The following is a 26,666-nucleotide window of genomic DNA, read 5'->3' as shown; positions in this document are numbered from 1 at the left end:
GACAGGGCATACTCCTGGGCGAACACGTAGTAGTCGTCAGTCTCGAAGGCGATCCCAAACATGTTAATGATAAAGGGACAGGGAGAAAGGTAGAGAGAGATGCTGTACTCCCTCAGGAACGACTTCAGCTTGGTCGTCTTCTTCCTCAGGAACTTCAGGGCCATCTTGGTGCCTGAGGGGGAAAACAACATGGGAGCGATGAATGATTATAATGGTTGATCATGCTACGCACAAGTAATCCTGCAGAGAATCCTGCAGAGCTGGACCAGTGAATGATCCTGTTAAATGTGTGTATCCTCAAGATCAAGTCTAGTGTGTGTGTGTGTGTGTCCTCCACACCTCTGATCTTGTGTATGACCAGGTCCACCTTGCCGTAAGTGCCCTTGCCAAGCTCCCTGATGACCTCATAATACTTGTTGACCTCTAACCTCTCCAGGTTCTGTGCTGCGATCAGCTGCAGCTCCTCCAGAATGTCCATGTTGCCACGGGAACCCAGCGGAGACGAACTCATACTGGGGACCGGGTTAGGGGACGGACAAGAACAGGGGGACAGGTTTAGGGGACGGACTCACGGGCAGGACAAGAGGGGTGGCTAACGGCTTGTGTCACTGGAGAGAAGGAGAGAGAAATAGAAACAGGAAAACATTTTGTTAGTTGAAATGAAAACATACAGACATTTAACAGTCAATACTAAAACATCTGAACTCTTCTTTGTGTCTCTTTTTGTAATAAATAAATATGAAATAAACAGAAAAGCTGCAGACGCAAACAAACACACAGCAGCCTATCTCCAACCTACTGCAGTGTGATTATTCTCACAGAGGAAATTGTTATTTTCAAAACTGCAGCGTTTTACGATCCCAAACACTCTGACCTATTCCTTTGACTATAGACACACACACACACACACACACACACACACACACACACATACACAGACACACAGACAGACACACAAACACACACACACACACATTGCATAACTCGGAATGCCATAAAAGAAGCAGGCTTTATGTTACCTCTGATCAACACTATGGAACATTTCAGCACTGATTGACACTACAGTACATTCATATATATATATATACAGTACATTCAGAAAGTATTCAGACCCCTTCCCTTTTTTCCACATTGAGTTGCGTTACAGCTTTATTCTAAAATGGATTAAATTGATGTTTTTCTTCATCGATCTACACACAATACCCCATAATGACAAAGAGAAAACAGGCTTTTAGAAATTCTATAAAAATAAATATAAAAAAACATTGTTTGCATAAGTATTCAGACTCTTTGCTATGAGACTTGAAAATGAGCTCAGGTGCATCCTGTTTCCATTGATCATCCCTGAGATGTTTCTATAACTATTATTCCTCCTCCACCAAACTTTACATTGGCACTATGGAAGAACTTGACTGGCCTGCACAGAGCCCTGACCTCAACCCCATCGAACACCTTTGGGATGAATTGGAAGGCCGACTGCGAGCCAGGACTCATCTCCCAACATCAGGACAAACCTCACTAATGCTCTTGTGGTTGAATGGAAGCAAGTCCCCGCAGCAATGTTCCAAAATCTAGTGGAAAGCCTTCCCAGAAGAGTGGAGGCTGTTATAGCAGCAATGTTCCTACATCTAGTGGAAAGCCTTCCCAAAAGAGTGGAGGCTGTTATAGCAGCAATGTTCCTACATCTAGTGGAAAGCCTTCCCAGAAGAGTGGAGACTGCTATAGCAGCAATGTTCCTACATCTAGTGGAAAGCCTTCCCAGAAGAGTGGAGGCTGTTATAGCAGCAATGTTCCAAAATCTAGTGGAAAGCCTTCCCAGAAGAGTGGAGGCTGTTATAGCAGCAATGTTCCTACATCTAGTGGAAAGCCTTCCCAGAAGAGTGGAGGCTGTTATAGCAGCAATGTTCCTACATCTAGTGGAAAGCCTTCCCAGAAGAGTGGAGGCTGTTATAGCAGCAATGTTCCAAAATCTAGTGGAAAGGCTGCAATGTTCCTACATCTAGTTCCCAGAAGAGTGGAGGCTGTTATAGCAGCAATGTTCCTACATCTAGTGGAAAGCCTCCCAGAAGAGTGGAGGCTGTTATAGCAGCAATGTTCCTACATCTAGTGGAAAGCCTCCCAGAAGAGTGGAGGCTGTTATAGCAGCAATGTTCCTACATCTAGTGGAAAGCCTCCCAGAAGAGTGGAGGCTGTTATAGCAGCAATGTTCCTACATCTAGTGGAAAGCCTTTCCAGAAGAGTGGAGGCTGTGATAGCAGCAAAGGGGGGACCAATGTTCCCATGATTTAGGAATGAGAAAGCCTCCCAGTCAAAAGTATCTTCATTTATTGTTCTGATTTGTATTGATTTATTCTGCTGCAATAAGCTGTTATAGCATACAATGTTCCTACATCTAGTGGAAAGCCTCCCAGAATAAGTGGAAGCTGTTATAGCAGCAATGTTCCCACATCTAGTTGGAAAGACTCCCACTAAGAGTGGTTCCTATAATAATCTAATACTATCACAGTGCTGTTATAGCAGTGTCCCAATGTTCCTACATCACAGTGGAAAGTGCCTTTCCAGAAGAGTGTCCCTCCCTCGTTCCTAGTGTCCCTCCCTGTGATAGCAGCAAAGTGGGACCAACTCCTATAATAATCTAATACTATCCATTCCTGTTATAATAATCTAATACTATCACAGTGTCCCTCCCTGTTCTTATAGTATCATATTATTATCTCAGTGTCCCTCCCTGTTCCTATAATAATCTAATACTATCACAGTGTCCCTCCCTGTTCCTATAATAATCTAATACTATCACAGTGTCCCTCCCTGTTCCTATAATAATCTAATACTATCTCAGTGTCCCTCCCTGTTCCTATAATAATCTAATACTATCTCAGTGTCCCTCCCTGTTCCTATAATAATCTAATACTATCACAGTGTCCCTCCCTGTTCCTATAATAATCTAATACTATCACAGTGTCCCTCCCTGTTCTTATAGTATCATATTATTATCTCAGTGTCCCTCCCTGTTCCTATAATAATCTAATACTATCTCAGTGTCCCTCCCTGTTCCTATTATAATCTAATACTATCACAGTGTCCCTCCCTGTTCCTATAATGATCTAATACTATCACAGTGTCCCTCCCTGTTCCTATTATAATCTAATACTATCTCAGTGTCCCTCCCTGTTCCTATTATAATCTAATACTATCTCAGTGTCCCTCCCTGTTCCTATTATAATCTAATACTATCACAGTGTCCCTCCCTGTTCCTATAATAATCTAATACTATCACAGTGTCCCTCCCTGTTCTTATAGTATCATATTATTATCTCAGTGTCCCTCCCTGTTCCTATAATAATCTAATACTATCTCAGTGTCCCTCCCTGTTCCTATTATAATCTAATACTATCACAGTGTCCCTCCCTGTTCCTATAATAATCTAATACTATCTCAGTGTCCCTCCCTGTTCCTATTATAATCTAATACTATCACAGTGTCCCTCCCTGTTCCTATAATAATCTAATACTATCTCAGTGTCCCTCCCTGTTCCTATAATAATCTCATACTATCTCAGTGTCCCTCCCTGTTCCTATAATAATATAATACTACACACAGTGTCCCTCTCTGTTCTTATAGTATCATATTATTATCTCAGTGTCCCTCCCTGTTCCTATGATAATATAATACTATCCCAGTGTCCCTCCCTGTTCCTATAATACTATAATACTATCTCAGTGTCCCTCCCTGTTCCTATAATACTATCTCAGTGTCCCTCCCTGTTCCTATAATACTATAATACTATCTCAGTGTCCCTCCCTGTTCCTATAATACTATAATACTATCTCAGTGTCCCTCCCTGTTCCTATAATACCATAATACTATCTCAGTGTCCCTCCCTGTTCCTATAATACTATCTCAGTGTCCCTCCCTGTTCCTATAATACTATAATATTATCTCAGTGTCCCTCCCTGTTCCTATACTATCTCAGGGTCCCTCCCTGTTCCTATAATACTATCTCAGTGTCCCTCCCTGTTCCTATAATACCATAATACTATCTCAGTGTCCCTCCCTGTTCCTATAATACTATCTCAGTGTCCCTCCCTGTTCCTATAATACTATAATATTATCTCAGTGTCCCTCCTAATACTATCTCAGTGTCCCTCCCTGTTCCTATAATCCCTCCCTGTTCCTATAATACTATCTCAGTGTCCCTCCCTGTTCCTATAATACTATCTCAGTGTCCCTCCTCAGTGTTCCTGTTCCTATAATACTATCTCAGTGTCCCTCCCTGTTCCTATAATACTATCTCACTATAATACTATCTCAGTGTCCCTCCCTGTTCCTATAATACTATAATACTATCTCAGTGTCCCTCCCTGTTCCTATAATACCATAATACTATCTCAGTGTCCCTCCCTGTTCCTATAATACTATCTCAGTGTCCCTCCCTGTTCCTATAATACTATAATACTATCTCAGTGTCCCTCCCTGTTCCTATAATACTATAATACTATCTCAGTGTCCCTCCCTGTTCCTATAATACTATCTCAGTGTCCCTCCCTGTTCCTATAATACTATCTCAGTGTCCCTCCCTGTTCCTATAATACTATCTCAGTGTCCCTCCCTGTTCCTATAATACTATCTCAGTGTCCCTCCCTGTTCCTATAATACTATCTCAGTGTCCCTCCCTGTTCTATAATCAGTGTCCCTCCCTGTTCCTATCTCAGTGTCCCTCCCTGTTCTATAATACTATAATATTATCTCAGTGTCCCTCCCTGTTCCTATAATACTATAATACTATCTCAGTGTCCCTCCCTGTTCCTATAATACTATCTCAGTGTCCCTCCCTGTTCCTATAATAATCAGTGTCCCTCCCTGTTCCTATAATTATCTCAGTGTCCCTCCCTGTTCCTATAATACTATAATACTATCTCAGTGTCCCTCCCTGTTCCTATAATACTATCTCAGTGTCCCTCCCTGTTCCTATAATACTATCTCAGTGTCCCTCCCTGTTCCTATAATACCATAATACTATCTCAGTGTCCCTCCCTGTTCCTATAATATTATCTCAGTGTCCCTCCCTGTTCCTATACTATAGTGTCCCTCCCTGTTACTATCTCAGTGTCCCTCCCTGTTCCTATAATACTATCTCAGTGTCCCTCCCTGTTCCTATAATACTATAATACTATCTCAGTGTCCCTCCCTGTTCCTATAATACTATCTCAGTGTCCCTCCCTGTTCCTATAATACTATCTCAGTGTCCCTCCCTGTTCCTATAATACTATCTCAGTGTCCCTCCCTGTTCCTATAATACTATCTCAGTGTCCCTCCCTGTTCCTATAATACTATCTCAGTGTCCCTCCCTGTTCCTATAATACTATAATACTATCTCAGTGTCCCTCCCTGTTCCTATAATACTATCTCAGTGTCCCTCCCTGTTCCTATAATACTATAATACTATCTCAGTGTCCCTCCCTGTTCCTATAATACTATCTCAGTGTCCCTCCCTGTTCCTATAATACTATAATATTATCTCAGTGTCCCTCCCTGTTCCTATAATACTATAATATTATCTCAGTGTCCCTCCCTGTTCCTATAATACTATCTCAGTGTCCCTCCCTGTTCCTATAATACTATCTCAGTGTCCCTCCCTGTTCCTATAATACTATCTCAGTGTCCCTCCCTGTTCCTATAATACTATCTCTTCCCCATCAATACATTACATCACCAAAATAAAAACAAAATCTGAATATGATTCAAGTAAAGACAGAGCAATATCCATCTACCACCTTGCTATTCAATAAAGACCCTGTACACAAGGTAAGAGAAAGTGTGTGTGTGTGTGTCACCAGCAGGTGATGAAACATGAGACTGTTTAAGTGATGAATGACTCTCTGTCCCCTCTCTATTTCTCTCTCTCTCTCTCTCGCTCTCTCTCTCGCTCTCTTTCATCTCTCTTTCTCTCTCTCTCGCTCTCTTTCATCTCTCTCTCTCTCTCCCTCTCTCTCTCTCTCCTCCTGCGCTCTCTTTCATCTCTCTCTTTCTCTCGCTCTCTTTCATCTCTCTCTTTCTCTCTCTCTCGCTCTCTTTCATCTCTCTCTCATCTCTCTCTCTCTCGCTCTCTTTCATCTCTCTCTCTCCCTCTCTCTCTCTCTCTCCCTCTCTCTCACGCTCTCTTTCATCTCTCTCTCGCTCTCTTTCATCTCTCTCTTTCTCTCTCGCTCTCTTTCATCTCTCTCTCTCCCTCTCTCCCTCTCTCTCTCTCCCTCTCTCTCTCGCCCTCTACCTCTCTCTCTCTCGCTCTCTTTCATCTCTCTCTCTCTCTCTCTCTCTCTCTCTCTCACACACACAGAGATCTGAGCTGAGCTTAGCAGGAACTGTAAAGTGAGAAGGCCATTAGTAACTGTCAGAGATCAGAAGAGCTTACTAAGCACCACAGGAGCCAGCGCTGCACAACCATGTATGTGCATGTCTCTCTGTGTGTGTGTGTGTGTGTGTGTGTGTGTGTGTGTGTGTGTGTGTGTGTGTGTGTGTGTGTGTGTGTGTGTGTGTGTATGTGGGGGTGGGGGGAGGGGTAGATGGGATTCTCATCATCTAAAATATCACAATAGTGTCATCTCTCTGGCACAAGGTCAATCAGTACGTCAGTCTCCAATCAGAATCACTATGTCTCGTACTCTCGCTCTCCTCTCTCGCTCTCTCTCTCTCTCTCTCTCTCTCTCTCTCTCTCTGTCTCTCTCTCTCTCTCTCTCTCTCTCTCTCTCTCTCTCTCTCTCTCTCTCTCTCTCTCTCTCTCTCTCTCTCTCTCTCTCTGTCTCTCTCTCTCTCTCTCTGTCTCTCTCTCTCTCTCTCTCTCTCTCTCTCTCTCTCTCTCCCTCTCTCTCTCTCGCTCTCTCTCTCTCTCTCTCTCTCTCTCTCTCTCTCTCTCTCTCTCTCTGTGTCTCTCTCTCTCTCCCTCTCTCTCTCTCTCTCTCTCTCTCTCTCTCTCTCTCTCTCTCTCTCTCTCTCTCCCTCTGTCTCTCTCTGTCTCTCTCTCCCTCTGTCTCTCTCTCTCCCTCTCTCCCTCTGTCTTACACACACAGACACACACACCATCTCTTTAACTCTGGAGGAGGACTTATCCAACAGTACTCTCACCTTAGCACTGTGTTGGCAGCTAGGACAATTATTTACAGGTACATGTGTGGGTATCCGTGTGTGTGTGTGTGTGTGTGTGTGTGTGTGTGTGTGTGTGTGTGTGTGTGTGGGTATGTGTGTGTGTGTGTGTGTGTGTGTGTGTGTGTGTATCTCTGCCCTGTTGTACTTGTATGGAAGCCTCATAGCTGAATGAGTCATCAGGCCTAGCCCAGCTGATCAAAGGGGGCTTATGATGACACACACAGAGAGAGACACACACACACATAGAGAGATCCGTGATGAGTCACAATATAGGTCAGACAGACACCATGTTGACGAGAACACAACTTGCCTTTACTTCAGTATTCAACACGAGCAGGATCTCCAGCTAAAGGAAAGTGTCCTCCTGTATCTAACTAGAGGGAGCTGTGCTTCAGTATTCAACACGAGCAGAAGTGTTGTCCAATACAGACTGTCTCTCTCCAGAAGGGTTGTCCACTACAGACTGTCTGTCTCTCCAGAAGGGTTGTCCACTACAGACTGTCTGTCTCTCTCCAGAAGGGTTGTCCAATACAGACTGCCTGTCTCTCTCCAGAAGGGTTGTCCACTACAGACTGTCTGTCTCTCCAGAAGGGTTGTCCACTACAGACTGTCTGTCTCTCTCCAGAAGGGTTGTCCAATACAGACTGTCTGTCTCTCTCCAGAAGGGTTGTCCACTACAGACTGTCTGTCTATCGAAGGGTTGTCCAATACAGACTGCCTGTCTCTCTCCAGAAGGGTTGTCCACTACAGACTGTCTGTCTCTCTCCAGAAGGGTTGTCCAATACAAACTATCTGTCTCTCTCCAGAAGGGTTGTCCATTACAAACTATCTGTCTCTCTCCAGTCTTTTGAAAACATATTTAATCTTCAATTCTGATGGATTTAATTTATTACGGTGGAAAAATGATTACCTCTTATCAATCCAATAAAATACATATTTAATTTTGTTTCTAACAGCTGCTTACGTAACACTCCAGAGAGCTATTGGCTTAACTAGATCAGCAGCAACAGAGCAGAGCAGTACTCTTGTTGAGGTTGTTATAACGTTGGACGAATAACATTGTGTTTCTGTGTGCTTGCCTCAGCTAACTGAGACATGTCAGGTTTGGCTTGGCTGTTGCATAACAGCAATCTGGAAATTGGCAGTGTGCCGTCCAGTTCCCGAGAGTAGGAAAGAGAGAGATTGAAGAGGGAGGTGGGGGGTAAAGCCCCTTTGGTGCAGTGGACATACAAAATAGACTGTTGTTGTTATCATGGCAATGCCATAGAAACCAAAACTGCCAGTAATCATTTTAATGATGCCGCAGACAGACAGATGGGCTAATGCCAGACTTCCTGCCTCATACAACACTTCCTGGGTGCTCAGCCAATAACCAGCCAAAGCTGTCAAGTGCCACCCAGAGCTGTCAAGCATCCAGACACTGAAATTGATGAAATTGCTTCTTCCGATTATTGATAAACATGCACCTGTTAAAAAACATACTGTTACAACTGTTAAGGCTCCATAGATTGATGAGGAATTGAAAAACTGTATTGACAACTTAGATGGAAAGCTACTGAGGATGGTAGCTGACTCTATAACCACTCCTATCTGTCATATCTTTAATCTGAGCCTAGAGGAAAGGCTTTGTCCTCAGGCCTGGAGGGAAGCCAAAGTCATTATGCTACTCAAGAGTGGTAACGCAGACTTTACTGGTTGTAACAGCAGACCTATAAGCTTACTGCCATCTCTTAGCAAACTGTTGGAAAAAATTGGGGTTGACCAAATACAATGCTATTACTCTGTAAACAAATGAATAACAGATTTTCAGCATGCTTATAGAGAAGGGCGCTCAACATGTACTGCACTGACACAAATGACTGATGATTGGTTGAAACAAATTGATAATAAAAGGATTGTGGGAGCTGTACTGTTAGATTTCAGTGCAGCCTTTGATATTATTGACCATAACTTGTTGTTGACAAGAACGTATGTCTTATGGCATTTCAACCTCTGCCATGTCGTAGATTCACAGCCATATCGTGGATTCAGAGCCATGTCGTAGATTCACAGCCATAGATTCACAGCCATATCGTAGATTCACAGCCATATCGTAGATTCACAGCCATATCGTAGATTCAGAGCCATAATGTAGATTCACAGCCATATCGTAGATTCACAGCCATATCGTAGATTCAGAGCCATGTCGTAGATTCACAGCCATATCGTAGATTCACAGCCATATCGTAGATTCACAGCCATATCGTAGATTCAGAGCCATATCGTAGATTCACAGCCATATCGTAGATTCACAGCCATATTCGTAGATTCACAGCCATATCGTAGATTCACAGCCATATCGTAGATTCAGAGCCATGATTCGATTCAGAGATTCGTAGATTCAGCCATAGATTCAGAGCCGTAGATTCAGAGCCATAATGTAGATTCAGAGCCATAATGTAGATTCGTAGATTCAGAGCCATAGATTCAGAGTAGATTCAGAGCCATGTTGTAGATTCAGAGCCATATCGTAGATTCAGAGCCATAATGTAGATTCAGAGCCATAATGTAGATTCAGAGCCATGTTGTAGATTCAGAGCCATATCTTAGATTCAGAGCCATGTTGTAGATTCAGAGCCATATGTAGATTATATCGTAGATTCAGAGCCATCGTAGATTGATTCAGAGATTCATAGATTCAGAGCCATATCGATTCAGAGATGTAGATTCAGAGCCATATCGTAGATTCACAGCCATATCGTAGATTCAGAGCCCATTCAGAGCCATCGTAGATTCAGAGCCATATTGTAGATTCAGAGCCATATCGTAGATTCAGAGCCATATCGTAGAGATTCAGAGCCATATTGTAGATTCAGAGCCATATCGTCAGAGATTCAGAGCCATATCGTAGATTCAGAGCCATATCGTAGATTCACAGTAGATTCAGAGCCATATCGTAGATTCAGAGCCATAGATTCAGAGTAGATTCAGAGCCATATCGTAGATTCAGAGCCATATGTAGATTCACAGCCATATCGTAGATTCAGAGCCATAGATTCAGAGTAGATTCAGAGCCAGATTCACAGCCGTAGATTCAGAGCCATATTGTAGATTCAGAGCCATATCGTAGATTCAGAGCCATATCGTAGATTCACAGCCATATGTAGATTCAGAGCCATATTCAGAGCAGCCATATAGATTCAGAGCCGTAGATTCAGAGCCATATTCGTAGATTCAGAGCCATATCGTAGATTCAGAGCCATATATCAGAGTAGATTCAGAGCCATCAGAGCCATATCGTAGATTCAGAGCCATATCGTAGATTCAGAGCCATATTGTAGATTCAGAGCCATATCGTAGATTCAGAGCCATATCGTAGATTCAGAGCCATATATCGTAGATTCACAGATGGATTCAGCCATATTGTAGATTCACAGCCATAGATTCAGAGCCATAATGTAGATTCAGAGCCATAATGTAGATTCACAGAGCCATGTTGTAGATTCAGAGCCATATCGTGGATTCACAGCCATATTGATTCAGAGCCAGATTCAGAGCCATATCGTAGATTCAGAGATTCAGAGCCATATCGTAGATTCAGAGCCATATCGTAGATTCAGAGCCATATCGTAGATTCAGAGCCATATCGTAGATTCACAGCCATATCGTAGATTCAGAGCCATATCGTAGATTCAGAGCCATATCGTAGATTCAGAGCCATATTGTAGATTCAGAGCCATATCAGAGCCATATCGTAGATTCAGAGTAGATTCAGAGCCATATCGTAGATTCAGAGCCATATCGTAGATTCACAGCCATATCGTAGATTCAGAGCCATATTGTAGATTCAGAGCCATATTGTCGTAGATTCAGAGCCATATCGTAGATTCAGAGCCATATTGTAGATTCAGAGCCATATCGTAGATTCAGAGCCATATCGTAGATTCAGAGCCATATCGTAGATTCAGAGCCATATTGTAGATTCAGAGCCATATCGTAGATTCAGAGCCATATCGTAGATTCAGAGCCATATCGTAGATTCAGAGCCATATCGTAGATTCAGAGCAATATCGTAGATTCACATCCATCTAATAGAACTCAGAGGGTTTTCTTTAGTTTTTTGTAATAGTATTTTTATTGGAATTTCACCATTTTCACCCATATTAAGAGATACAACAACAGAGACAAAGCAACAAAAAACAGCACTCACTTACACATACCTGCGTATATATATATATATATATAGGCGGCAGGGTAGCATTGGAAGGTTGCAAGTTCAAATCCCCGAGCTGACAAGGTACAAATCTGTCGTTCTGCCCCTGAACAAGCTGTTAATCCGCTGTTCCTAGGCCGTCATTGAAAATAAGAATTTGTTCTTAACTGACTTGCCTAGTTAAATAAAGATAAAATAAAAACATATACATACATACACCATTTTCCTCTTCCCGCTCGGTGCTTCTCTCATCCCCATCATTGCCTCTCAATACATACATTTTAAACAAACTTACAAACAGAAATTAAACAAAAAAGCTCAGTTTAAACCAAGAAGTTAGGTTCCACACATGGAACATACAGTGTAATTCTGAAATACATAGATCCCCACCATTCTAAGAGAATCCTTGCAGCGTAATAGCTGATACCTCAGGTTCTAGGTAATTTAGATAAGGTTCCCATACTTTGTAGAACTGATCTGTTTTAGAATGCAATGTACATGTCAGATATTCCAGAGGCACCCATTCAAATAGTATATTATGTCAATCTTTAATAGAAGGAACCTTATGACTAATCCACTGTAAAAGGATGTTTTTCCTCCCTGCGAAGGTAAGAATGTTGTAAAAGTTCTCCTCTTACCCACAGAAGTAACATGCCTACTAGGGAGACCCAACAGTAAAGAAACTGGGTCCAATTCTAGATCAACCCCTAGGATCTTTTCAATTTCTTGCAGAACACCAGAGCAGTATCATTGTATTTTGGTACATGACCATAAACAATGTGTTAGGGTGACTGTATCAGTTTTGCATTTAAGACACTGAAGAGAGGAGGAAGTGGGGCTAAAAGCATGTCTGCGATTTGGGGATATATGCAATCTGTGTATTATTCTTAATTGGATTGCTCTAGTACGATTACATATGGATATTGTTTTTTCATATCTCAAAAAGTCCTCCCACATTTCTTCGTCAATAGTAACATACAATTATTTCTCCCACACTTGTTTCACCCTCTGTGTGTTCACAGCAGAAAAGGACCTTAAAGCATCATAAAACAGACTTACAGACATTTTCCTTTGTGGGAAAAAAAGCATTATTTCAATGACAGACATATCAGGGTTACCAATTAAGGTGGTGCTCTTCAGAATATAATGTCTTACTTGTAGGAAGCGGAAAAAGTCCTGCTTTGGGATATTTCTCGACCATCTGCTCAAATGACAATAAAATCTTAGCAAATAAGTAATTTAGTCTGCGTATGCCCTTATTAAGCCAAAAGTTAAAGCCAGCATCCAGCAATCCTGGACTGAAATCTGGGTTGTTAAGAATTGGGGTAAGAGCAGAGGTTAGTTTGGACCTTCCCAGGAAGCGTTGAACTGACCTCCATACTTCGAGTGTGTTAAATGTAATAGATTCAGAGCGTGTAATTATTGCAGTGATCTTCTATTGCATTGATCTTCTACAGACTTGAAACTTCAAAAAAATAAAAGATCCTGTAAGGGGTATTTTGAAAGAGAAGTCTCAATATCTAACCAAATAGAGGAGTCATCGTTTGTGATCCAGTCAGAAATATAACATAGGTGAGCACACCACTGATAGAATCTGATATTGGGCAGGTCCAAGCCGCCCATAGAACTTGGCAGCTGCAATATTGCCATCTTAAGTCTTGGCTTGCGTTTACTCCATATAAAGGAACTTAGCCATCCATTTACATCCTTTATTACCTTATTGGAGAGTAATACTGGGATCATTTGGATTGGGTAAAGTAGTCTAGGGAAAATGTTCATTTTCAAGAGGGATATTCTACCCAACCATGAAATCGGGAGAGAGTTCCAGCGCTCCAGATCCTGTCTTATTGTATCAAACAAAGGAGCAAAATTGGCTTTGTACATTTGCTGGAATTTAGGAGTTACAAATATACCCAGATACATAAAACCTGAGGGAAACCATTTAAAAGGGAAGGGGGAGAAGTATTAGGTGCAGAGTGTACAAAGGTTACCAAGTGGCATAGCCTCTGATTTAGTTAAGTTAATCTTGTAGCCTGAGAATTCCCTGAATAATTCAATAATATTAATAAGAGATGTATTTGAAGTCTTGGGACTAGAGATGAATATCAGGACATCATCAGCATACAAGCTTATTTTATGGTGAACCTCACCAATGAGCAGCCCCTGTATAGCAGGCGTTACCCTGATGGCCTCGGCCAGTGGTTCCATAACGAGTGCAAATAGGAGAGGGGACAAAGGACAGCCCTGTCTGGTACCTCTGTATATAGAGAAGCTATTTGACCTTAGCCCATTAGTCAGGACAGCAGCCTGAGGATCATCATATATAACTTTCACCCATTTTATAAAGTTGTCCCCTAGACCAAATGTATTTAGAGCAAAGAATAGGTAAGACCACTCCACACGATCAAATGCTTTCTCAGCATCTAGGGAGAGCACAAGACCATCCATAGCACTTTGTTGGTAGGCTTGAATTACATTAAGAAGACGCCTGACATTGTTGCATGACTTACGGCCCTTAATGAAGCCAGTTTGGTCTCCTTTCACGATTAGTGGCAGTGAGTCCTCTAATCTTGTGGCTAGAATTTTAGAAAGCAATTTTCTATCCACATTCAGAAGGGAAATTGGTCTGTATGAGGAACAAGACTGGACATTTTCCCTTTTTGAGAATAAGTGATATGTTGGCTTCTCTCAGCATTTGAGGGAGCTGGTCATTTGAAAATGAGTGGTTAAACATATCACGCAATGGCTCAAGGATCAGGCCATGGAACTCTTTATAGAACTCACTACAAAACCCGTCTGGTCCTGGGACCTTACCATTTTGCAGATTCTTAATTGCGAACATTATCTCTTCCTCTGTAATAGGGGCATTAAGGAGAGACCTCTGTTCTTCGGAGATAGTAGGGAGCTCAATCTTAGAAAATAAGTTCTCCATTAACCTCTTCCCTCTACTCAGGACGCTTGCGTCCCAACTAGAGCTCTGGAAATGCAAATGTAATACGCTAAATGCTATTAGTATTAGTTAAAACTCAAACGTTCATTAAAATACACATGCAGGGTATCGAATTAAAGCTACACTCGTTGTGAATCCAGGCAACAAGTCAGATTTTTAAAATGCTTTTCGGCGACAGCATGAGAAGCTATTATCTGATAGCATGCACCAATACACTACAACACAAAAGCACAGCAGGGGACGTAAACAAAATAATTTGCATTTCGGCGTTACACAAACCGCACAATAAAATAGAAAACAGTCATTACCTTTCACCATCTTCTTTGTTGGCACTCCTAGATGTCCCATAAACACTATTGGGTCTTTATTTCGATTAAATCGGGCCATATAAAGCCAAGATATCTTTATATGTAGACTGTGTGATAAACGAAAAAAACAGCGATTTCACAACGTAACGTCATTTTTTTTAATTCAAAAAGTAGACGATAAACTTTCACAAAACACTTCGAAATACGTTTGTAATGCTACTTTAGGTATTAGTAAACGTTAATAAGCGATAAAAATCATCAGGAGGCGATGTAAAAATCATTAGCTGTCGTCTTGGAAAAAAATTTCACGAGAGAGCTCTTCCAAATGATCTGGGCGGAGACTGGAGGTAAGTGGTTCCCCTGATTCGGTTCAACCAAGAATCAAAGATGATTCAATTCACAAGACTCTAGACAACATGGGGATGCTGTGGGAGTTGAATCCTCGGTCTTATCTAATTCGGCTCACTGTGAACAATTGCTGGAAGTGGTGCAAGGATATTTATTTCCATTTTCTGTGATCAGGTTTTCCTGCGCTTTCCGATGTAACGCACGTTATGTTATAGCCACAGTCGTGATTTAACCAGTTTTAAAAACGTCAGAGTGTTTTCTATCCACACATTCTAACCATATGAACGTACTATATTCCTGGCATGAGTAGCAGGGCGCTGAAATGTTGCGCGATTTTTAACAAAATGTTCAAAAAAGTAGAGGGTAGGAGCAACAAGTTAATTTGGGTGCATCATTTGGCAGTTCTGAGGCATAAAGGTTTGCATAAAATGTCTTAAATTAGTCATTTATCAATTTATATTTTCATATAAATGATTGCCATCAGAATCAGTAATAGTAGCAATTGACTGAGAGTCAGCTCTCTTTTTAGCTAGGTACGCCAAGTACTTTCCTGGCTTATCGCCATGTTCATATAGCTTTTGCCTGACAAATCTCGTTTTCTTTTCAGCGTCCTGTGTTAGGAGAGAGTCTAACGTTGATCTAATGACTGATATTTCCTTTCATAGGGCAGGAGTGGGCGTTTTAATGTAGTCCTTCTCTTTAGTTCCTAATTCACACTCTAAAGTTTTTTGCTTTTCACGCTTTTTCCGTCTCTTAGTGGCTGTGAATGACATAATCAGACCCCTGGCGTACGCTTTACAGGTTTCCCAAAGGAGCGAGGGGTTGTCTGTTGATTGAGAGTTAATAGAGAAAAATGCTTTAAACTCTGTAATAAAATTTGATGTGAATGTACGGTCTTTAAGAATGGTTGTATTCAATGTCTTGACCGATTGAATGCCCCGTTGAATTTTATGTCCAGGATCACCTCAGCATGATCAGATATGACTATGCTTCCCATTCTAGTGGATAAAACAGACTCCAAAGACATCCCGGGCATAAAAAAGTAATTTATTCTAGTCTGACATCCATGAGGTGCAGAGAAAAAAGTAAACTCTCTGTTGGAGGGATGAAAAGTTCTCCAGGGTAGCCTAGTGGTTAGAGCGTTGGACTAGTAACCGGAAGGTTGCGAGTTCAAACCCCCGAGCTGACAAGGTAGAAATCTGTCGTTCTGCCCCTGAACAGGCAGTTAACCCACTGTTCCCAGGCCGTCATTGAAAATAAGAATGTGTTCTTAACTGACTTGCCTGGTAAAATAAAATAAAAAATACCCCAGATCATGACAAATAGCTTTAAGTGACTTAGCTTGAGGAGAGAGTGAAGCTATACCGCTGGGAAACTTATCAATAAGGGGGTTCAACAAGCAGTTAAAATCTCCTCCAACCACTGCAGTGTCCGAGTTTAATTCTGAAAAGTCTAGAAATACCTTTTATTTTTTCAAAAAAACACTACCTTCTTCCTTTTAATGGGGTTATGGCTCCCTCTAATGTTCCATGTACATACACGCAGTCGGTTACCTGCCACTGCACTTTGACCAATCAATATCCAGACTGAATCTTACTGTAAAAGTGGGGTGGTACCTTTTTCCATGTGTGGAACTCTTTCCTATCTCACCGAGCATAAACAAACGATATGAACCCTGAACTCGAACTATACTAAACCCAAAAAGGAAACATGTAAAGATTCACTAGCTAACATTGCAGAGGATTTCAACTCTCCAATGTAGACTCTTAAGTCTGCATTGCCACTCAATAGCCTCATCCTTTATATATATATGGAAATTAAAATCAATTAGAAGAAGATTGAGGCTCTTCCACCTAAAACCAAGCCTGGGCACCAATATAGATTCACACATATCTCAGCCTGAGTTATAGAGGCAGTTACTTTAGCAAGAAAAATAATAAAGATATGAATATTACTGAAGCGGAGCAAGTGAGAACTCACACCACTGTTTCATGAATTAATTAAAAAGTTATCCAATGCTGCGGAGGTGCAGCTTAAAGTTATTTACCCGAGAGAGTCAATAAACGCAGCAGCCTCTTCGGGTGTGTAGAGTTTTTTAGGTGATCCCTTGACCATAATCTTCAATGTGGCCGGGTACAGCAGTGCGTAGTCCATCTTCTTCTCTTGAGTCGAGCCTTCGCTTTGCGTCTTCGTACAACCGCTGTAGAATAATCATTGAAGAATGAGACCTTTGGACCTTTACGTTGACTACCATCAGAGCTAATTTTTCGAGCCGCATCCATGACGCGTTGCTTGTCGGTGAAGTTTTGGGACTTTATAGCCACTGGCCGTGGGAGCTGATTGGGACCGGGTATTGGTGCTTGAGAGTGATGGGCTCTGTCCAGCTTCACATGACCAGCCTTAGTGTCCATTTGTAGGTAGCCAGGGATCCATTCCTCAAAAAACTTTACTGAATGTGTCCCTTCAGAATTTTTCGGGAGTCCCACGTGTTGTGAAAATTCTGAAGGGACACGTTCAGAATTGCATCTGCGTCCTCGATTATTGCATCTGCGTCCTCGATTATCCAAGTCGTCAATGTGCTCCGCCATTTCGCGCACCTGTTTCTCAAGTGCTTTTATCTTAGTGTCCATAGATGTAGTTGAAGTTTCCACTGTAGCAATTCTTCTTCTGTAGTTCAGCTGAATGGCCTGCTATTGCTTCCAAGACCGTTCTTATCTTAACATTGATCACTTTAGTAATGTTATCAGTCATCTTTTGAATCACCAGGTGCCTGGATCCGCAATGGTTTTAGCTTCGCTAACGTTAGCTAGCTCCTCCTGCACATCTACAGGGATGGTGGTTTTGGTCAAGTTCTTAGTAGTTCTGTTGGGCATGTTGTCGGAGATTTTTGAGAAATAGCCGTCAAGATTCATTGTAGGATAACTTATTTAGCCAATTCTGCCACTTTTTCAAGCTTGGAGATTAATGTAAAAATATACATTTACGAATGCCACGGGAGCTCGCTGAAACACAGTGTCCTCTGTACGGTGCCATTTTGTCCCCATTTTGTGTTAGCTAGTTCCTGGCTAGCTAGGTCTTCATCTGTGTCTGGTGTTAGCTAGTTACTCTCCAGCTAGGTCTTCCGCTGTGTCTGGTGAAGGATAGTTACTGGCTAGCTAGGTCTTCATCTGTGTCTGGTGTTAGCTAGTTACTCTCCAGCTAGGTCTTAATCTGTGTCTGGTGTAGGATAGTTACTGGCTAGCTAGGTCTTCATCTGTGTCTGGTGTTAGCTAGTTCCTGGCTAGCTAGGTCTTCGGCCAGCGTGGAGCAAAAGGGTGGAAAGGGTCGTTCAAACTCTGACGCAGTTGTCAAATCATTACATCCATCAGTGCTGCTGTGAACCGCATCACAAGAGACATGCCAAAGGAAAGATATATTTGTTTATCACCAAATGTGCTTGAGATGATTTTACAACAACACTGCTCACTGCATCCGAGTTGCTTAACATAGGCGTTTCAAAGAGCTGTCAGTCAAGGTGAGCTCATGAATATTAGCTCCCCGCCCACTCAGCCTGTCTTTTCAAACTTCCTGGTAGTTAGCCATGAGAGAAAAAGTACTTTTCAGAATGACTGTTTAGGACCTTTAGTACAATACAATATGTATTTCATAGTCCTTATTTTGAGGGCTTACACTAAAATATACTGGGTTGCTTAGCTGACCCAACTGCTGGGTTGCAGGCATTTGGTCACTTAGTTGGGTTGTTTTTTAAAAAGAGCAAGGTTGGTTCGTTGATGCTGGGTTATTGAGATATGAACCAGTAGAGGCTTGGCTTAGTAGGGGTGTGGCTTTCAGTCCTTTATGGCAACCCGTGAGGGTAAATGTCATTCCGGTTCATCTGTTCTTTTGAATTATTGTCACATATTATGGTCAAACACTAACACTTTTGTAGCTTTAATGAAGCTTATAGAAATGTTTTAGTTCCATAAAAATGTGTGAAGATTCCAATGTGATACCACAAATGGGATAGTAACCACTTTGTTGCAATATGTTAAAATTATCATATTAAAATATGTAATTTGCATTAATATTCAAGGACAATATAACATTGCAGTGTACAAACTTAGCATGATCAACAGGATTTACATTTTCACGGGTGGCCAAAAATAACAATATAAAAACCAAGCCACTAACAAACCACACCTCCTGAAAATAACCTATGGATAGCGTTAAAAAACAACCAGCTGCTTGGTCAACCCAGCATGAAAGTGAATACAATCCCAATTGATTTTCAAATGAACCCATTTCCGGGTAATCCAAACAATTCAACATATTGGGTAATTTATGCAACCTCTCACATTATGCATATTTACAAAGTGATGTATAATTCCGATTGAAATCCAGCCAAACAAACAGTAATGGTTAGTTTAGAAAATGTTACAACCTGCAATCAGAATGACTGCCAGGGTTAAAAAGACTGAAAAATTAGACTATCTAGACCAGGGGTGTCAAAGTCAAATGGACGGAGGGCCAAATAAAAAAATCAGCTACAAGACGAGGGCCGGACTGTTCGAATGTTCATTGAAAATTTTTTAAATGACGCATATAGTCTAGTGAACCTAATTGAACCTACTGAAAACCTAACAAATATATTACAATATGATCAGATAAATAAAGCAATATTTTCTTATGGCTCTGTCAGTAATCTTTAATTTTCAACAGACACAAAAGACAAATTTCCTTTATATAAATATCCCCATAACATGAACATTAAATGAAAGAAACCGGTATTCAAGGCACCATCAGTAGACTATATTTTCTATTTTAGCAAAAGTGGGCTAAATTTACTTCAAAGAAAAAACAATAATAGCAATTTTCTATCATCCACTCAACTGAAATATTTTTAAAATATAATTGGATTGAAATACAAAAAAATAAAGTGCAAAAATCTATTAATGAAAAACAACACTTTGTTTAAGGAGAAGTAACATGCAGTGAAAACAAATATTAAATTTTAACTTTTAAACTTGAACTGAGTAAAAACTCTAAATATGTGATTGCACAGTAATGTTCACTTGTTTGAGGTTGAGGGTGATACTTGGTGGTGTCCCATCTTTTCCACAAGTTCATCAATGTTCGGGGTAAGGCTCTGAGCTGAAGAAATCCTCAGAATTGAGTGGAGGTGTTCAGCAGTAAGTCGACTTCTGTGTGATGTTTTGTTCAGGTTCATCAAAGAAAACAGTTGTTCACACAGGTATGTGCTGCCAAACATAGACAACGTTTGAGCAGCCTGGATGCGCAGCTGGGGCATTGTGCCGGGGAGGAAACGGGCGAACTCCGCAGCACCCACTGCCGCATATTTTGCCCTCAGTGCATCATTGCATTGGAGGTCAATCAACTCCATTTGGAGGTTTGGTGGTGAGCTTTCCACGTCAACAGCAAATGGGTTACCGAGCAGTTCCAACCTGCTTTTTGTGCTTCAAAGTCAGCAAATCGGCGTCGAAAGTCAGCGGCAAGCATACCTATTTTATCAGCCAACTGTGTGCTCGGGAACGCACTGGTAGAGAGCTTCTCTTTCATGGTCTGGCAGCTGGGAAAGTGGCTCAAATTTTCTTTCCGCATCTGCGTCTCCCACAGAGTCAGTTTGGTTTTAAATGCCTTCACTGTACTGTACATATCAGAGATGACACGATCCCGACCCTGCAGCTGCAAGTTTATTGCATTCAGATGACTCGTAATGTCACACAGAAAAGCCATTTCACACAGAAACATTTCGTCTCGGAGTTGTGTTGTGTCTTTCCCTTTGCTGTCCAAGAACAGACAAATCTCCTCACGAAGCTCGAAACATCTTTGAAGCACCTTTCCCTGGCTTAGCCATCGCACCTCTGTGTGATAAGGCAAATCACCATGCTCCGTTTCTAACTCCGTCAGAAATGCCTTGAACTGGCGGTGATTCAAACCTTTGGCTCTGATAAAGTTAACTGTGCGCGTGATGATGCTCATTACATGCTCCATTTTCAAGGCTTTACCGCACAACGCTTCCTGGTGTATGATACAATGATAAGCTGTCAGCTCACCTGTCGCGTTTTCCTCTTGCATCTTTTCCCGTATCTTCGCCACCAGTCCGCTCCTGTGTCCACACATCGCAGGTGCTCCGTCGGTTGTCAAACCCACGAGTTTTTCCCAAGGCAGCTCCATCTCATTTACACATCTTGACACCTCTTCATACAAATCATGCCCCGTAGTTGTGCCATGCATAGGACGTAAAGCCAAAAACTCCTCTGTCACGCTTAGGTTGGAGTCCACTCCGCGGATGAAAATTGACAACTGGGCAATGTCAGAAATGTCGGTGCTCTCATCCACAGCCAAGGAATATGCAATAAAATCTTTTCCCTTTTTCACAAGCTGCTCTTTTAGATTGATGGACAACTGGTCTACTCTCTCGGCAATGGTGTTTCTGCTCAGACTCACATTTAAAAAGAGTTGCCTTTTTTCTGGGCAAACTTCGTCACAAACTTTAATCATGCAGTTTTTGATGAAATCCCCTCCGTAAATGGCCGGGCTGATTTAGCGATCTCTTCTGCCAAAATAAAACTGGCCTTGACAGCAGCCTGGCCTTGTGATTTGGCTTTTTTGAACAGAGCCTGTCGAGATTTGAGGCCTCGTTTTAATTCCTCTGCCTTTTGTAGCCTTTGTTCCATGTCCATATTCTTGTTTTTGTCCGCGTGTTTCGTTTCATAATGTCGTCTCAGATTATACTCTTTCAGTACCGCCACACTTTCTCCACACAGAAGACACACAGGTTTTCCAGCTACCTTCGTGAACATATACTCCGACTCCCACCTTGTTTGAAACCCCCGGTTCTCAGTATCCACCTTCCGTTTTGCCATTTTTGATGGGTATCTGAAAGTTAATTTTACTGTGATGCTGACGACTGCTGTGCCAATAAATATTGAAATGAAGCAGCCTACTGCTCGGTGCGTCACCTTTGCATTGTGGGAAATGTAGTATTGGTGCGTGTAAAAGATCTGCGGGCTGCCGGCTTGCTGCGGGCCGGTTCTAATAATAAATCAAGATCATCCCAGGGGCCGTAAAAAACCTTCTTGCGGGCCGGATGTGGCCCGCGGGCCTTGACTCTGACATATGTGATCTAGACCATCTAAACTGGAACAACCATTTCAGTAATGGTTAGTTTAGAAAATGTATGTCATTTATATTTGAAAAGCACAAGATCAATTCATCAATGTACATGCAAAAACATAGATAATGAAACAAACAATTCTTAAACTCTATCTGTAATAGAGCATGCTGGGAAATATGCGAGTGACACAAAACAAGCAAGTATAGTGTACAGAGTCATTGTACCTATCTAAACCGCTGTGAAATATCTGTTCCATAAACAAACATATTGTGTTTGCAGCTGTTTGAAGCTGGTGTACGAAAAGTAAAAGTAAAACTTATGAACGGGAAGCATAGAAATAGAGCACATAGAAGAGATCTTACCGCTTCTTAGACTTGCTTTCTTTGAGAATGACAGATCTAAAACACATATTTTCTATGTGAATTTGGTCGGGTTGAACAAAAAAAGGTACATATTGCAGCTGTAGCACTCGGTGTTAAATTGAACATTGGATAATTTTCTGTCCACCATCTCTGGAGGATATCATATTCATTGGACTGTCTCTGGAGCTACGTCCTTCAAATATCAAGAGAGACAGTTCCATTTCAATGTCATGATGACTTCAATCAACTCCCTCCCAGCGGTCAGCCAGTCAGTGGGTGAGTGACATGTTCAATTTCCACTGTTTCACTTTCTCCTGACACAGTGCAGCTGCAGCCTATCGCTTTCACCCCGGCGGTTGGATCAATCAGTGTAGCTCTGTGTCCGCTAGAGGCCAGCTACAGAACATATTGGTCCGTGTAAAGGACACCCATATTATATCAGGCATTATCATTTCTATGGATGCAGCATTTGCATCACATTGAGCTCTGCACAGTGCAGCTGTAGCCCAGGCCTACGACTCGGTCCTCACGCTGCCCTTACCCTCTGGCCCTCACACGGAGGTTGGATCTGATTGGTTTGTTTATGACAGCTTGATGGACCGACCCTGAGCGCCTTGGCAGCCCGCGGCAACTGCCTCAACCTGGCCAGACTCGGCAATGCTGGTGTCCCTATTAGTTATAGAGCCTATAGGGGTAAATAGAAAGAGAGTGAGAGAGAGAGAGAGCTTACGAGTCAGAGGTGGAAATAGAGAGAGAGAGCTGATGAGGCAGAGGGGAAAATAGAGAGAGAGAGCGAGAGAGATGATGTGAGAGAGAGAGAGAGAGAGAGAGATGATGTGAGAGAGAGAGAGAGAGAGAGAGAGAGAGAGAGAGAGATGATGCGTGTGTGTGTGAGAGAGAGAGAGAGAGAGAGAGAGAGAGAGAGAGAGAGAGAGAGAGAGAGAGAGAGAGAGAGATATGATGAGGCAGAGGGGCAAATAGAGAGAGAGAGAGCTGATGAGGCAGAGGGGGAAATAGAGAAAGAGCTGATGAGGCAGAGAGAGAGAGAGAGATATGATGAGGCAGAGGGGGAAATAGAGAGAGAGAGAGAGAGATATGATGAGGCAGAGGGGCAAATAGAGAGAGAGAGAGCTGATGGGGCAGAGGGGAAAATAGAGAGAGAGCTGATGAGGCAGAGGGGGAAATAGAGAGAGAGCTGATGAGGCAGAGGGGGAAATAGAGACTGGAAAACTGTCCATATGAGGCCTCTTCAACCTCAGGAGGCTGAAGAAATTTGGCTTGTCACCTAAAACACTCACAAACTTCTACAGATGCACAATCGAGAGCATCCTGTTGGGCTTTATCACTGCCAGGTACGGCAACTGCTCCGCCCACAACCGTAAGGTAAGGCTCTCCAGAGGGTAGTGAGGTCTGCACAACGCATCACCGGGGGCAAACTACCTGCCCTCCAGGACACGTACACCACCCGATGTCACAGGAAGGTCAAAAAGATCATCAAGGACAACAACCACCCGAGCCACTGCCTGTTCACCCCGCTATCATCCAGAAGGCGAGGTCAGTACAGGTGCATCAAAGCTGGGACGGAGAGACTAAAAAACAGTTTCTATCTCAAGGCCATCAGACTGTTAAACAGCCACCACTAACATAGAGTGGCTGCTGCCAACATGCAGACTCAAATCTCTGGCCACTTCAATACATTTAATAGATGGATTTAATAAAGGTATCACTAGTCGCTTTAAATAACGCTACTTTTATCATGTTTACATATCCTACATTACTCATCTCATATGTATATACTGTATTCTATTCCATCTACTGCATCTTGCCTATGCCGCACGGCCATCACTCATCCATATATTTATATGTACATATTCTTATTCATCCCTTTACATTATGTGTATAAGGTAGTTGTTGTGAATTTGTTAGATTACTTGTTAGATATTACTGCACTGTCAGAACTAGAAGCACAAGCATTTCGCTACACTCACATTAACATCTGCTAACCATGTGTATGTGACCAATACAATTTGATTTGATAGTGACTTTTAGTCAATGATTTATTTTACACTAGATGATTAAATAGGGGCTCTGTGTTGAAGCCACCGTGCCTCCATCTTGGCACTCCCTCACCAGTGTAAAAAAAAAATATTTTAGAAGCTATAGAAATAAATGTATTAATGTCTACGTTTGTTTTTTCATTATTTATTCTATTACAAACACCTTAATGAATCATTTTAAATTATATTATATTACATAAAAATTGAAAATGAACACATATATAAAAACATTTTCCTTAAAGTATAATTTTACTAATGTTACTGTCACCACCACAACAAAAACATAATTAAATACATGTAATTTTGTCCTTTAATTTAATTTAATTGAAATACTAGAGAATTCCATTCATTCCTATGGAGGATGTATTCTACTGGGCAGTGCCAATATGGACGTGCGGTGGCTTCAAATCCCCTCAATGGCCAATACATAGCATCACATCATTGCTGGCAGTGCGCGTGTGTGCGTGCGTGCGTGTGTGTGTGAGAGAGAGAGAGAAAGAGAGAGCGAGAGAACGAGGAGAGAGAGAAAACACTTGGGAGAAGGAATTAATTTCCATACATTAGTGTAGGTCTATAACCTACAACAGATCAAGATAACCATTGTGAATATTGGCAAAATATATAGAAATAATCGGCTATACTGAATTAAGCTATTCACTACACAGCCCTGGCATGATCCCGGAACACATTTACCCAGGCCCATAATATAAATCAGTAGACATTGCATCCGGGTCACAGGGCGTCAATGCACACAATAATCAGAACATAAATGCAAATGCTACTGTATTGTTTCAAATGACAGACACCTTGCAGCAGTATCCTAGCAGTGGTAGCCTTGAAAGCAGCAGTCGCATCTCCTGCCAGGCAAATGCGCATAACCCAGTCGGCAGCAGCAGCGGATAATTCTTCATTGTTTAGACTTAGACAATTCAATATCAGTCACTGCTCATTCTGCAATAGGCTACTCACCATTCAATCCGTCCAACATGCAAGGGCTCTGAAGTCAACCAAGTCAAAAGACAGATACAAAAATAACAAATCTTGAGGATGACAGTAGCGCATAGCTTTACGGTTTGATGTAAAAATGTATCTTTGCCGTCGGCATTCAAATTCTCCTTATTGTGCTATTGACACCTGGTCTAGTGGTAAATGCTCCCTGTTCGGCCGACCGCTAGCCCTTTCGCAGGCTTCTTTAGTTCCAGTCCTATTGTCTCCGCATCGCTCCTGGATGAGAGGATCTGAGAGGAGAGACGGGGAACGCAAAGCTCCAGCCCCTTTTCTGCCTCAACCAATAGCAGTGGAGAATCGGTAGAAGCCTAGAAGCGCACCCTGCCTGCACGCCAGGACCGGAGCGACCGTCCTTGCTGTCTCCGTACAGATTAGCGACAACCGGGAATGGGAAAGGGAGGAATGAGAAGGGAATTTATTGGTTGACTGTTGAAGGTATTGGGAGGGACTGTGAGTGCTTTTGGCATGAAAGGGATTCAAGTCGTGGAAAGTGATGGGCTATATCTCAAAATTAGTAATATGATTTTTATAGTAGCCTAGGACTAGGACAAACTATTATTAACGCTATGATCAGCATCACCATTGGTACTGTTTCGAGCAATGCCAGCTTTGCCACTACACCAGGGTGTTACAGGAAGGGGGCACAGTGGATGTATGACAACAATAGTCTTGTAACAAACGGTGTTTTCCTCTCCTCCTTTCCATCATTTTAGTTCAGGCTGATACAGGAACAGGACGTCATCCACTAGAGTAGAACTTTGCTATCACCTTGCCGGTACTTACAGAACACTGCAGACGAATGAAACGAGAGCGACTATTCAATCGTACCGGGTGCACTAAACTGTCGTTGTGAGGTATGAAAAAAAGCTAAATAAATATAAAATGCTCATATTAATATATGTAAATAAGGTTCATGAAATCAATAACTTGCTAAAATCACATAACATTCATACAGTATATTGGCCATCTCTGAGACTCACTTGGAGGATTCCTTTGATGATACAGCAGTAGCAATACAAGGACATAACATCTGGGGAAGAGACGGATTGCCTATGGGGGAGGTGTTGCTGTATATATTCAGAGCGGTATTCCTGTAATGCTTAGAGAGCATCTAATGCTGTTGAAGTGTTGTGGTTGCAGGTTCACCTGCCTCGTCCAAACTCCATTCTTTTGGGGTGCTG

General features: G+C 42.0%; 1 protein-coding gene across 2 annotated transcripts in view; it reads right to left on the bottom strand.

Annotated features, from left to right (window-relative positions):
• Positions 1-25,703, bottom strand: part of LOC115106148 (serine/threonine-protein kinase SBK1-like) — a 28,939-nt gene extending 3,236 nt beyond the window's left edge. For both annotated transcript variants that reach the window (XR_010460652.1, XM_029628703.2), the window contains exons 1-3: positions 25,447-25,703; positions 340-608; positions 1-172 (exon numbers count right to left, since the gene is read on the bottom strand). The exon at positions 1-172 is cut by the window's left edge and continues 31 nt beyond it. Coding sequence is in view for 1 of the 2 variants with exons in the window: in XM_029628703.2 (XP_029484563.1) it covers positions 1-172; positions 340-511 (344 nt within the window). In the remaining variant the exon portion in view is untranslated. The remainder of the gene's footprint in view (positions 173-339; positions 609-25,446) is intronic.
• Positions 25,704-26,666: the final 963 nt, after the last annotated feature.

This window comes from Oncorhynchus nerka, linkage group LG23, assembly GCF_034236695.1.
Source record: "Oncorhynchus nerka isolate Pitt River linkage group LG23, Oner_Uvic_2.0, whole genome shotgun sequence".
In the NCBI taxonomy this organism is placed as follows: domain Eukaryota; kingdom Metazoa; phylum Chordata; class Actinopteri; order Salmoniformes; family Salmonidae; genus Oncorhynchus; species Oncorhynchus nerka.
This window is presented reverse-complemented; position numbering and strand designations above follow the sequence as displayed.